The 14,796-nt window shown below is 37.4% G+C and overlaps 1 protein-coding gene across 5 annotated transcripts in view; it reads left to right on the forward strand.

Annotated features, from left to right (window-relative positions):
* Nucleotides 1–14,796, forward strand: part of PARP11 (poly(ADP-ribose) polymerase family member 11) — a 49,897-nt gene that overhangs the window by 18,652 nt on the left and 16,449 nt on the right. For 2 of the 5 annotated variants that reach the window (XR_012002982.1, XM_025995389.2), the window contains exons 2-6: nucleotides 2,989–3,117; nucleotides 3,944–4,064; nucleotides 6,529–6,604; nucleotides 9,657–9,729; nucleotides 9,807–9,937. Coding sequence is in view for 4 of the 5 variants with exons in the window: in XM_025995389.2 (XP_025851174.1) it covers nucleotides 2,989–3,117; nucleotides 3,944–4,064; nucleotides 6,529–6,604; nucleotides 9,657–9,729; nucleotides 9,807–9,937 (530 nt within the window). In the remaining variant the exon portion in view is untranslated. Of the gene's footprint in view, nucleotides 1–844; nucleotides 959–2,988; nucleotides 3,118–3,943; nucleotides 4,065–6,528; nucleotides 6,605–9,656; nucleotides 9,730–9,806; nucleotides 9,938–14,796 lie in introns of all 5 variants that reach the window. The other 3 variants (XM_025995390.2, XM_025995391.2, XM_072766211.1) reach the window with 3 other exon arrangements.

Genomic DNA, 14,796 nt, shown 5'->3' on the forward strand with positions numbered 1-14,796 from the left:
TGTATCTCTGTGTGTGTGTACATATACACATAATACATGTACATGCACATACATTTGTGTGGGTAAAATAGGTGAATTTTTATTAGAATTGGATCATACTGTTTCTATTTATTATACCCTTTTGTACTCAACACTGTAGATTATAAACATCTTCCCATGCCATTAAATGAAATAGCATTAGAATAGCTATAGAAGACAAAAAATTTGTAAAATGTAAAGCGCTTTAGGAATGTTCTATACAATGGCGTTTATCTATAGTGCTGCCCTCTCCAAAACAGAAATAAAGATGAGGGTCTGTCCTAGGTCCCACCCAGAGCTACTTATGACAGGCAGTTTTGGAAGGACTTAAAACACTTATACTTGTAACCTGACTTAAGGTGGATCTTAGGGACAGCGTGACATAGCAAAGCACGCATGATGCATGTATACTGTATAAAGGGTATTATCTGTTTCCTCTTTCTTGTTTTCATTTCCCTTTTCCAGTAGAGAAAAGGTAGAACTCATAAGCCAAATGTTTATCTTAACTATTATCTTTAAACTCATCCTTCCAGTGCTCGTTTTGGCAGCACATATATTAAACTAATCCTTCCAAATTTGGGGAGTTATTTTCAAAAGAAAAAATAAATTTAGGTCTCTCTTGTTTTATTTCTTTCTCACAGTAAAATAGCCAAACAGTGTGAACAATAATTGAAGGAAGTGCAGGAGTTTTGAATAGTTAACCTGGACAACTGATCTTAAATTTTAAATCATTGCCTTTATTTTTCTGATTAAAAGATATAAGGCAAATAGTGGGTCCTATACCTGAAGCTCTTGACACTAGGGTTTTCTATTTTTCATTTCTTAGCAGCCAGTCAACTTTAAAACATGAAGGAAAAATCCAGAAAATAATCATAAAGCAGTCCTTGGAGAAGTTTCCAAACATGAATAAAAAATAACAAGCCCCCTTCATTGAGCTCAGGTACTGTTCTTGGCACTTTACTGCATTATCTCACTCATTTCTAACGATGGTCCAGTGAGGAAGGAGCTTTTATTCTCTATTTCATGAAGAGGAAACTGTGGCCTAGACGAGGTAATTAGAAACTTATTCCAGGTTATACAGCTTTCTGGAAACAGGGTGGACTATTTTATTTATTTATTTATTTATTTATTTATTTATTTATTTAATAAATTTATTTTTTATTGGTGTTCAATTTGCCAACATGTAGAATAACACCCCATGCTCATCCCATCAAGTGCCCTCCTCAGTGCCCATCACCCAGTCACTCCCACCCCCCCACCCACCTCCCCTCCTACCACCCCTAGTTCGTTTCGCAGAGTTAGGAGTCTCTCATGTTCTGTCTCCCTCCCTGATATTATCCACTCATTTTTTCTCCTTTCCCCTTTATTCCCTTTCACTATTTTTTATATTCCCCAAATGAATGAGACCATATAATGTTTGTCCTTCTCTGATTGACTTATTTCACTCAACATAATACCCTCCAGTTCCATCCAAATCGAAGCAAATGGTGGGTATTTGTCGTTTCTAATGGCTGAGTAATATTCCATTGTATACATAGACCACATCTTCTTTATCCATGATGGACCATTTTAAATGAAATTTAAGACAAATATTTTCCAAATTACTCAAGTAGTCCATATTTTTTGTAAAAAAATTCAAAGATGTAGGAATTAAAATTTTTAACATATCACCAATAAGTATATACGTGTGTATGTGTGTATATGATTACACACACACACACACACACACACACACACACATACGCACACACATCAGAAAGACAGGGTAAATGACAGAATTTGTTAACCCTGGAGAAGGAAGGTGAGAAGGTACCAGAAATGGAAGGATTGGTAAAAAACGTGTCTAGCTTTATCTAGAATGTTCTTTTTGCACAGAGACTGTTTTCATGTATCAGTTGTGCAAATTTATTTAAAAACCCTCAAGGAATGAGGACACATTCGAGATAAAGTTAATCTTCTTTGACTAACCTCACTGCCCTTTTTCTGGTGACCCTCTCTTCATCACAATCTCCACTCAAGAATGTTTAAAACTTTTCAAAGATAGTGTGGACATGAGTTCCTTGAAATAGAGAAGATTGTAAAATCGTTGACAATGAAGTATAAGGCAGTGCAGTATGGTGGTTACGTGCATAAATCCTGGATCCAGACTGCCTGAGTTTGAATCCTGGCTTCCCTATTCTATGATCTCTCTGTGCTCCAGTTTCCTCATTTATAAATTTGGGATAATAATACCTATCTTACTGGGTTGTTGTGAATCCTAAATGAGTTATTATCTGTATAGTACTTAGCATCTGGCACATTGTAAGAGCCGGATAAAAGTTACTACAATTACTATTCTTATCCTCACACTTAGAGAAAACTATGATAAATTATTGTATATCCATCTAGACTTTTTATCTCTGTGTGTGTGTACATATACACATAATACATGTATATACACATACATTTGTGTGGGTAAAAATAAGTGAATTTTTATTAGAATTGGATCGTACTAATTCTATTTATTGTAACCTTTTGTACTCAACACTGTAGATTATAAACATCTTTCCATGCCATTAAATGAAATAATGAGGGTTTAAAAGAAATCTCAGGTGTATTTGATCATAACTAGTTGTGATAGGATGGATTCTTTTGACCAAATGTGTGAACATATGATAAGACAAATTTCTTGGCAGTATATTGAAAATCTTGAGTGCTTGTAGATATTGACAGAGCTTATTTAAATGGTTGAATGGGCATTGATATATCTTACCTGAGTGTATTATTATTTGTCTTATTTGTTAAGCAGTGATATCCAGCCATTGTAAATGTTTCTCTTCAGAGTCAATATGCCAAAGAGGATAGTATTTTTAAGGGGTCACTGTGGGAAGGACACTTGGAATATAGCTCTAGGCAGAAAAATGATGTGTAGAAAGTACATCAGTTATTAAGAAAAGCATTTCTTCCTCTGCCTCTTCCTGGCCTTTTCAGGAGACATTTCAGAAAGCAGAGGAATTCCTACCCAAGAGGACCGATAGAGAGATGGACGAGATGGACACGTCGGACACACAGTGGGGCTGGTTTTATCTGGCCGAGTGTGGGAAGTGGCACATGTTTCAGGTATCTCTTCTCCAGAACGTACCAGAAGGGTTTCAGGTCCACTTAGCGCCACCTTGCTGCCGCACAAGCATACCAGTGCAGACCCTGAAGGACATCAGATAGCTTGACTAAAAGAAAAATGAGAAATCCTTCTAGTCCTTTTCCTTTTCCTTTCCCCAGGTTTTCTCAATCATGTATTTAGAAGAAGCAGTGCACGTTCACTGCGCACACAGAGGGCGAGTGTGACTGAGTTGCATAGTGTCAGTACGGCTGAGCAACTCCAAGTTCCGTTTGGTGGATAAGGAGAAGGGGAAGAGAGCAAGCCCATATTAAGCACCTTGTGTCCTCCAGGTATTATGTTAGATGTTGCAGGTACCTTTTCTACTCTAGCCTTCCAGCAGTTCTGACACAGATGGTAATACTCTGTCTCACAAAGAGACTAAAACGCAGAAAAGTTCTTGGGATCCGTCCAGAGTCACATTAACAGCTAGTGTGAATTTGAACCCATACTCAAAAGCCTGTGGTCTTCTTTTACTTCCAAGCCTCCTTACAGAAGATTTAATTTGAGCCAGTGAGGAAATAGCAATTATTGTAATCATTTGTAAAAATTGTCACAACTTGGAAAGAGGGATTCTAAGCAGTTGCTGGAGTATCTGCTGGAAATCCTGACACCGTTCTGCACACACTGGCTTAGCTGTGATTCTGCTTGTGTGTGGGAACTAGAACAGGCCATCCGTCAGTTCCCCTTGTTGCTCCATGCTCTGTATCTGTGACCACAGAACTGCCTCTGTGGCCAGGCCATTGATGTGAACAGCTGGTAAATGAAACTCTCTGGTTTGTCTTAAAGCCGGATACCAACATTCAGTGTTCAGTTAGCAGTGAAGATATCGAAAAAAGCTTCAAAACAAACCCTTGTGGCTCGATTTCTTTTACTACTTCCAAATTCAGCTACAAGATAGACTTTGCAGGTATGTTTTTTTTCCCTAATAGTTGTGTGTTTTTAGTATATTGATACAGTAAAATCTACAGTTCTGAAGATGAGAATTAGTTGATATATTTGTAAACAGTGAAGTAAATCCTTTTGTCATATGCAGAAATCTCTCTATAAAAATTCAAGTTTAAAATCTTCTTGAGGAACATTACCTTTTCTAAAGGAGAACTTGTATGCCTATTGATATTAATGTATTTGGAAACTGTTAGATATTTTGAGCTTATGTAACACTTTTAAGGAACATAAAAAACTTTTCAGCTATTGTTTTACTCATCATCCCATCAGCCTTTTGAAGTAGTTGGGAATCTTAGTATTTTGAGAATCAGTCTGAGAGGTTAGTGACAAAGTCATAGATAGCTGGTGATAGTTTTAAGACCAAAGTTTAGCTGAACAAACCATCTCCTATCCTAGTGTCTTTTGCCAAAAAGTTATTTCTGTAATGGACATTGCCTTCTACCATTTTGTGATTTCATTGGCTCTTCTACAGAATAGCCAGCAAATATGGAAATCAGCCCCACTTTGGATTTCATCCATGATATATGGGCGTAGTTTTAGGTATCCCATGAAAAACCTGTCAGATTCAACTCTTTTAGTTTCACACTGTTAGTTTCAGTTGTTAGTTGCATAGAGACAATAGAGATATACAGAACCTGGATGGGGAGGATTTTTTTTTTTAAAGATTTTATCTTTAAAGTAATGTCTACACCTAACGTGGGGCTTGAAATTACAACTCTGAGGTCAAGAGTTGTATGCTCTACTGAATAAGCCAGCCAGGTGCCTAGTAGAGCCTGTTTTGGCTGCTACATGACTCAGTCCTCTAGCTGTTGCATCCTAGCTTGTATGAGTAGTATCTTTATGACAGAGTTAATAGTGTGTTGTGGTACAGTAGGATAGTGAAACCTTAGGAGATCCCCTTGGATGAGCTAAGGCCCAGAAATGGTAAAGGGGGTTTGTCCAGTAAGAGGTTGATGCAACCAAATCTCTAACGATCATTGTCCCCCCACACCAAAGCTTGTTTTATTATCAAAAGCTAAAACCATTGAATTCTTTCTCCTGACTAACAGTTACTTTTTTTTAAAATGACATTCAGCAGATAGGCTGCCTTTAAGGAGCCCTGACATTTGTCTTTTCACTACAGTCTAGACAGAAGGTGTCTACTAGACCTTTTAGACATCTTGTGTACAAGTGGCAGTTTGGAGCAATACTGGGGCATTGTGATAAGCACACATATCAGGCTTCATGAAGAGGATGAAGTTTATCAAAGCATTTGGCAGATAATTCAGCAAGCCACATGTTTCTGAAAGAATATTTTCTAGTAAACTATATTTTGGGGAATACTTTCTCTCAAACAATGCAGTTTATTTAAAAAAATGTCTTTATCAAAGAATAGGAGTCACATATAATAATTCAGTTCCACCAGCCCTCACCATCAAAGGTATAGGTATCAGCATTTCACGTGTACTATTTGCAAAATTAGTCCCAACCATTTGGCCACAAGCCAACTCAGGTGCTCTCGATAAAAATGGTGAGGCAGAAACTCAGATTGAGGTACTGTGAGAAGACAACAAGGCTTTGCTCCCTGTGCTCAGATAATCTTGCTTTTTCCTGCACAGTGGTGATGCCAGTGTGTGCAGAACCTAAGAGAATCCAGAAAGGGCAGAACATAATTTATACCTTTATAGCATTTGCCTGGATGGGAGAACCTCTTTATTTAGGAATGGAATGCTGCCAGTGAGATAAAGGTACGACAACTAGCATCTCACATTAAGCCTTACTACTTAGCTTTGTGTGAATGAAGAAATGGACCTGGTGATATTACCACAGCTACGTCACAGAAGAGAGAGGAAAATGACACCTTCAGTTAGTTAATTAGTCTTTTATCACTAGAATCTCTTTAAAATATGTATTGAGTCTAGAGGGTTTTCTGTTTTTTGGTATGGATGGACAATTTAGAAAGAAGGCAAGAAATGTACCAATTTCTGAAATTCTGTGAATTATGTAAGTTTTATAGCAGTAACATATCTTTTTATCATTACCAAAATTGTTGGAGAAATCAAAGTACACTTTCCACTTAATAAAACCAACTGGAAGGTTTGGTTCTATAATTTCACTCTCTTCCTAGTACTCTTCATTTTCCTAAGTTTGGAACTCTTGCACTGGAGTATCAGTTTACAACAAGTATGAAACAGAAAGGAGTGGGCCCTGCTTACTGAGCAGCATGAGCCAAGCATCCTGGGCATGAGCGTAGGTCGAAGCCACGCTCCCTGAATAGCACTTTTATGTCGTGATAAGAAGATGAATAGTGAGGTGTCCTTGATAGACTGCGCTTGTCAGCCCCCCAAGATTCCCCATCGCCATGTGGTGTGGCTACACATCTTCGTGACTGTTTACAGCACAGTATGTTCCTGCTGCTTATCTAATATATTTGTCTTTGTTTACAGAAATGAAGCAAATGAATCTCATCACTGGAAAACAGCGCTTAATAAAAAGAGCCCCCTTTTCTATCAGTGCTTTCAGGTATTGTAAAGAGAATAGGGGTAGAAAGAGTGGGCTTTTCTCCTCTTTCATAGTATTTGACAGAGGAACAAGTAGACTGAAAATGTTTGGGTAGTTTATTTAATGATCTTGATGTTTTCATTACTGAATTTCACATTAGTTGATGAACTAACAATATGATTATTTTCTGCCCTGTTTCCTTTCCTGTTATCCTCTTCATTTCCCCTTAATGCATTTACATTTTTTTTATTACTTCAGGACAGTTACAGAATGCCACATGACCTCTGCTATAAGTCCTTAAAATAACTTACTGAAGTAGGTTTGAATTACCTGGCAAATACTCTGACAGAACCATCCAGTTACGTGGACCATAAATCCTTAGGCAGTTGCCCACTTTATCTCTACTTCCACTTATCCCCACTGGGCAACTCCTAGGAGTGATTTCAAATTTGTCATGACCAAAGGAGACCTACAGAAGGTGGGAGTGCGGCAGGCTGGCTGCACAGCTCTCTGCTCCTGGGGCTGGTCACACATTTTCCTTTTTGCTCTTCCCTGTTGTATACAGCCTAAAAAGAAAGGCATAGATGCCGGAAGAGAATAAGTATTTGTTATTCCTGTGAATGCAATTGAAGGGGAAAATCTTAGAGCATACCTCCTACTTTCTGCCCAAGCAAATATTGGAATTCCTGCTGTTCAAAGAACATAGAATCAATAGAAGAAAAATGCTAGCATGTGAATTAGAGCTCCTTTGCTCTTCCCAAGGAGCTATTTTGAAAGGATTTTAGTAAGGAAAGAAATGCTTTAAGTTTCTATCAGTTTGTTTCTTACAACTTTTGGCTTATATTTTAGCATCAAGATTTAAAAGCTTTTCAAGTACTTATATAATGAATGCCCTATACTTCTATGGAATATGGAAAATATTATTTTCTTGCCAGCCACATCATATATTTATTCTTAACTACAAGGAATATAATCAAGGAATTACTTAGCTTCCAAGAGTATGTAATCTGGGAGAAAAATGAAATATAATCATAGAAAATGTTAATGTAATTGTATGTTGTTATTTCTGGTGTACTTTGTGGGGAGAAGAAGCACACTGGGTGGGGGGGTCGATCACTTTGTTCTGTCAGAGACTTTAGAAACCATAGAACAAAGTCAGGAGAGGGAGAGAATAACCAGACTACAGGACAATAAGCAAGATAATAACAGAGGAGGAACAGTTAAGTAGGCTAGAGTAGAATGAGGTAGGTAAGTGGGGACTGATACGGAAATATTTATTTATGGCAGGGATCTATTGAGCATGTATTACATGCAAGATGATTGATTCACATTTCCTACTGGCAAGGAAATTACAATTAATAAGGCTACAGTCTACATAAAATTAGAGAAAAAAAACTTTTCTGAGGCTAACAGATACTTCAGGCAAGTAACAAACAAAACACAATAAAACAACCCCCCCCCCCAAAAAAAAAAGAAAAATGACAAGAACAAGACAAAGACAAAAACAAAAACAAAAACCAAACACTGAGGAAAGTACTGGTGCTCATTATCATCAAGGGCTCATCTCTGTAATATCTCTTAGGAATCTCTGAGTAGAAGACCCACAACCCATTAGAAACATATGACTTGACTCGTAATAAGAGAACTACAAATTATACCAGACTGTTTTTTACTATCAGACTGTCAAACATTCAAAAGTTTGATAACAAGCAATTATGGAGAGATTGTGGGGAAATAGGAATTCTATTTCTGGTGATAATGAGTATAACCTTCAAGGAGGGCATTTTTGGGGCGGTATCTCTCAGAATCCTAAACAAATATGTTCTTTGATTCAGAAATTCCATTTCAAAGATGTTATCCTACAGATACACTAGTGGGTATGTAAAATGGCAAAGTGATAACCTTGTTGTTTTGCAGCATTCTTAACAGTAGCAAAAGGTCAAAGACAAGCCAAATATCATCAACAAGGGACCTGTTACATAAATGGTGGTGCATCTGCAGCATGGAACTCTATGCACCTGCAAAATAGATTGCACTTACTCATTCAGCCACTATATATTGAGTGTTTGGGCCAGGTTCTGTGGTAGGAACTGGGAATGAGTATACTCTATTGCCTGATACAGAAAGATCTCTAGGAACATAAGAAGTGGGAAAAAATGGCTGCATAAAATATGTTTTTGCTACCATTTGTGTGAAGATTTGGTTTGTGATAACTCCAAAGTCTGAAAACCCTGCTTACTTCATTTTGGGGCAAGAGGTACAATTGGACAGACCTTGCAAGGACTAGAGAGAGAAGGAAACTGCTCACTGTCTGCTTCTTTATATATACATTCTGAAGATATATGATTGTAGGATCTTTTCAAGAATTACAATAAGCTTTAAAAATGAAGCTAAAGATAGGCTTGAAATTTATGATTTTCTTTCAGTAACCTCCAGTCCCAAGAGAAGACTAGTATGTTCTTTTCAGCCTTTTGCCATGAAGCCCTCCAACTTATCTTTTGTGTTCCCATCCAGTGGCTTCAGCGCGGTGGGCAGGTTTTCAAAGTTTCACTGGCCACGCTAGGTGAATTACCTCAGGCTGTGAATGGGCAAAAGAGGGCAGTAAACAAAGAAAAGTTTAGGTTTGAGTTAGAGCTTGAAGGACATTGAATGAATGGCAGAGAAATTTGGATTTTATTTGGTAGGCAGTATCAATCTGTTAAAGAGTTTGTTTATTATCAAGAGTTTGCTTTTCTTCTTGGAAATTCCTTTCCTTTATCTAAAATCTTCTTTACATTTTAAAGAAATTCTGGCAATTTTAGAAAAACACGACAGAATTAAAAACTTTTTGAAATTTTGATGTTATTCAAGATTGGCTGTTTTCCATCAAAGTTATCTGTTCAACACCCAAAAAGAAGCACACAGGAGACATTGAGTAAATATTTGAAAATAAAGAACTAAAGGCTTCAATTAATTGTGTTTGTCACAATATCCCAAACATAAAATTTCAGCTTTGGAGAAAAGGCGAAATTAAATCATCAGCCATAATTATCACCAGCTTCTAATACTGTATTGTGTCTTTTGCCATTTAAAGTTACATCTGTGAAAATGAGGCCATTCCCATGCCCCCGCACTGGGAGAACGTGAACACTGACGTGCCCTATCAGGTAAGAACAGGGCTGGCGAGCTGCACCGCCAAGAGCGGAAGGGGCCCCAGTAAAACTATGCAAACTTCTTTTTGCAGCTGGTTCCTTTGCACAGTCAAACACACGAGTATAACGAAGTTGCCAGTCTCTTTGGGAAAACAATGGACCGCAGCAGAATTAAAAGAATTCAGAGAATTCAAAACCTGGACTTGTGGGAGTTCTTCTGCAGGTGAGGCAGCGTCTGGCCCAAGCCCTGTCTCTGGACTCTAAGGCTTCTGGAGTCTTGGAGAAGGCGAAGCACAAATGTTGACCTGTGTTGCCTTGGCGGTGTTGTACCAGCTGTGTATCTCAGCGCTCCTCCTCAGTGTGCTCTCCAGGGGTTGGGGTGGGGAGTGAGATCACAGAGAGCCACCCTCGAGGTCAAGACTAGGCTCGCTTGCAGTACTGTGGCTTTCAAGGTGCAGAGCTGTATATTGTGGCTGCAATCAGCATTAGAAAGGAGTCTAGAGAACTATTTAAGTTTTGTTGGCCTGGCTTTAGTGGTACAGCCCTCTATGTGGAATTAGAAGTCATGGAAACATTGTTGAATTTTCTAAAAAAGCAATTATACCATCTTCCCTGTAGTCATTTGCTTATTTTGTTTTGTAGGACATTGTGAAACACACCTTCAAATGTCCTGGTAGGCACATTGTTATGTAGTAGATTTAAAATTTCAATTGACTACTTAATTTAGGTTGGAAACTACCCATTGGATTGCTCAGTATGCATTTACCCTAAAAATAAAGCCTGTTACAGAAAACTTAAAGGTATTGTCCAAATTAACGTATTGTGCTGTATTTTTTAATAACATAAATTACTTAAGATAATGGTTTCCTGGAATACTTTTATTAAATTTATGTTTTTTAAATATGAGCAGACCTTTTTAAAAAATTTATTTATCTTAGAGCACATGCACACACATGCATGCAAGTGGGGGAAGGGCAGAGAGAATCTTCAAGCAGACTCCCTGCTGAACATGGAGCCCCAGGTGGGTATCCATCTCAGGATCCATGAAATTATGACCTGACCAGAAATGACAAGTAAGTTGCTTAACCGACTGAGCCACCCAGGCGCCCCTAAATATGAGCAGACTTTTAATATTTACTCAGGAAAACTTCAAATAATACAGTCTGATATAATGAATATAATGCATCATAATATAATGTATTAATCATCCTGACTAAACATGTTAGGATTTACCAAACATAACCTATCTCCTTTATTTCTATTATTGTTGCTGAAGTATTTCAAAGTAAATCGCAGACCTTATATATTTGAAAATCAGGCTGACTTTTGTTTGGTAATGATACATGGAATTCTTTCATGTTACTGATGAGTAATAATACAGCCTGAGTATATTCCTGGTTTTATTAGCATAATAGCTTATGATAAAATAAGGGTTTTTCAGTGTATATTCTTTACAGTCTTGAGTCTTTGAACCAAGCCAACTTTTATTTCTGACAATAATGACTTTAACTGAGTTTAGAAGATTTTATTGGGTTCTTCTTAGATGATTCTTTTGTCAAGGAAGATGGAGACCTCTCTCTCCTGTAACTTTATTCTCTCAGTGAATAAAGATTAATTTTCTAAAATGGTCTGATGAAAACTTAATTCATTATTCTTAATCAGGCCTCTGAAGTGGATTTCAATTATAATTGAACTCACAATTTGAGTTGTCTCAATTCAATCCTAGTGGTAAAATGTACCAGTGAATCCCCATGTTTAAACATTGTATACCAGGAATTTTACTGGAAATCATTTCACTCTGTTGATGCCCTTAATGATTTGGCATAATGTTGGCCTATAGAAATCTCTGACGGTAAATGAACCTGTCACCTGCTCTGACAGTAGAAAATACTTGGTCTCATTGTAAGGACAGCCTGTTATTTTGACATCTTCACAAAGACTAAAAATCCTAGTTTACTCTCATCATCTTATAATCTCTGGCTCATTGTACAGGCAGAGGGGCCCACATGAGTCCATCAGCATGTTTTGATGTTGCTCAGGCCTTTTTGACCTCTCTCCCTTCTTCCAACAAATATGTTATAGCACCTACTTTGTGACAGGCGCTATTCTAGGCACACTTGGGACATAACAGTGAACAGAACCATAACTCAGATGAGGACCCAGGCAATTGCACCACAAAATGAATATAAAAATTATGATAAATGATTAGAGAATGAGGTAAAAAGGTAGTCAGAAGGTTGAGCATTCAGGAGTTTGTAGTAGAGCCGTTGGAACAGTTTTGTGATTTTCTTCAGTAGCTTTACTTGACTTGGATCGATGCAGACTTGAGGTCAGAGAGTTAGCAGGAGCAGACCATACAGGGCCTTACAACTCAAAACTGAGAGGTTTGGATTTTTTTTTTTCATGGACAGTGGAAATCCATTATAGAACTTGAAGCAAGAGAATGATCAGTCCAATTTGCATTTTAGAAAAATGATTTATCAGGCTATACTATGGCAAAGGGGTTTAAAGTAGTGGTTCTCAATTAGGAGTCATTTTGCCCATCAGGGGATATCTGGCAATGACTGGAGATGATTTTTAATTGTCACGTGGTTGGATGAGGAATTAATACTGGCATCAACTTGAAAGAAGTCAGGAGTGAAAAACATTCTACCATGCACAAGACAGCCTCTCATAACAGTCACAAATGGCAGTGGTGCAAAGGCTGAGAAACACTGGTTTAAAGGAGTCCACTGGGTGTTATACTATATGTTGACAAATTGAATTTAAATTTAAAAAATAATTTTTAAAAAAGGAGTCAGTTAGAGGTCCAAGAGGGTGGAGGAGTAGAGACTTTAGTTTTGTCTGGTTCTAGGAATTCAGCTAGATAGCTATCAAATCATTTTGAACACCTGTGAACTCTACCAGAGATCTAAGAAAAGAATAGCTGCAACTTTACAAATAGAAAAGCGACCACTTTCTGCAAGGATGACAAGATGGGAAAACTTAGCTCAAAAAAAAAAAAAGAAAACAGGAGGCAGTACTGATTGACAGAGACCTAATCATATGGACAGAAGTAAGATACTGGAGCTAGAGTTCAGAATAATGATTATAAAGATACTATCTGAGCTAGAAAAAAATCATAGACGGCACTAGAGAATCCCTTTCTGGAGAAATGAAAGAACTAAAATCTAAATTAAAATAAAAAAGGCTATTGATGAGATGCAATAAAAAATGGAGGTTCTAATGGCTAGGATAAATGAAGCAGAAGAGAGAATTAGTGATGTAGAAATCAAAATGATGGAGAATAAATGAGCTAAGAAGAGAGATAAACAACTACTAAATCAGGAGGGAAGAATTTGAAAGATAAGTGTTACCATAAAGTGAAACAATGCTGGAATAATTGGGATCCCAGAAGAAGAGGAGAGAGAGGGTGGGGGTAGGGGGAGAAGGTATATTGGAGCAAATTATAGCAGAGAATCTCCCTAATCTGGTGAAGAAAACAGACATTCAAGTCCAGAAGGCACAGAGAACCCCCTTAAAAATCAATAAAAATAGGTCAACACCCCCACATATAATAGTGAAACTTGCAAATCTCGGAGACAAAGAGGAAATCCTGAAATCAGCTCAGGACAAGAGATCTGTAACCTACAAGTGTAGAAACATTAGACTGGCAGCAGACCTATCCACAAAGACCTGGCAAGCCAGAAAGGACTGGCATCATATATTCAGGATACTAAATGAGAAAAATATGCAGCCACGAATACTTTATCCAGCTCGGATGTCATTCAAAATAGAAGAATAGATAAAAATACTTCCAGGACAAACAGAAACTGAAAGAATTTGTGATCACTAAACTAGCCCTGCAAGAACTATTAAAAGGGATCCTTTAAGCAAAAAGAGAGCCCAAAAGTAACATAGACCAGAAAGAAACAAAGACAATATACAGAAACAGTGACTTCATAGGTAATACAATGGCACTAAATTCATATCTTTCAATAGTTACTCTGAACATAAATGGGCTAAACGCCCCAATCAAAAGACAGCGTATCAGATTGGATAAAAAAGCAAGACTAATCAATTGCTGTCTGCAAGAGACTGATTTTAGACCCAAAGACACCTCCAGAATGAAAGTGAGGGTGTGGAGAACCATTTATCATGCTGATGGACAACAGAAGAAGCTGGGGTGGCAATCCTTATATCAGACAAACTAGATTTTAAACCAAAGACTGTAATAGAGATGAGGAAGGACACTATATCATATTAAAGGGTCTGTCCAACAAGAAGATCTAACAATTGTAAATATTTATGCCTCTAATGTGAAACCAGCCAACTATATAAGCCAATTAATAACAAAATTAAAGAGACACATCAATAATAATACAATAGTAGGAGGGGACTTTAACACCACACCCACTACAATGGACAGATCATGTAAGCAGATGAACAAGGAAATAACGGCTTCAAATGACACACTGGACCGGATGGACTTCACAGATATATTCAGAGCATTAAAACTAAAACATGAGAATATACATTCTTCTGTAGTGCACATGGAACATTCTCCAGAATAGATCACATACTGGGTCACAAATCAGATCTCAGCTGGTACCAAAAGCTTGGGATCATTTCCTGCATATTTTCAGACCACAGTGCTTTGAAACTGGAACTTGGCCACAAGAAGAAATTTGAGAAGAACTCGAATACTTGGAGGCTAAAGAGCATCCTGCTGAAGATTATGAATGGGTCAACCAGGAAATTAAAGATTTTTAACAACAACAAAAAAAAATAAATAAAGATTTTTAAAAAACTTCATGGAAACAAGTGAAATGAAAACCTTTGGGATTCAGCAAAGGTGATCCTAAGAGGGAAGTATATGGCAATACCTTTCGCGAGAAACAATAAAGTTCTCAAATACATAACCTAACCTTACACATAAAGGAGCTGGAGAAAGAACAGCAAGTAAAGCCTAAGCCCAGCTGGACAAGAGAATTAAAAAAGATTAGAGTGAAAGTCAGTGAAACAGAAACCAAAAAGAACAGTAGAAGAGATCCATGAAACTAAGAGCTGCTTCTTTAAAGAATTAATAAGATCAATAAACCA

This window comes from Vulpes vulpes, chromosome 8 (genome assembly GCF_048418805.1).
Source record: "Vulpes vulpes isolate BD-2025 chromosome 8, VulVul3, whole genome shotgun sequence".
Lineage (NCBI taxonomy): Eukaryota > Metazoa > Chordata > Mammalia > Carnivora > Canidae > Vulpes > Vulpes vulpes.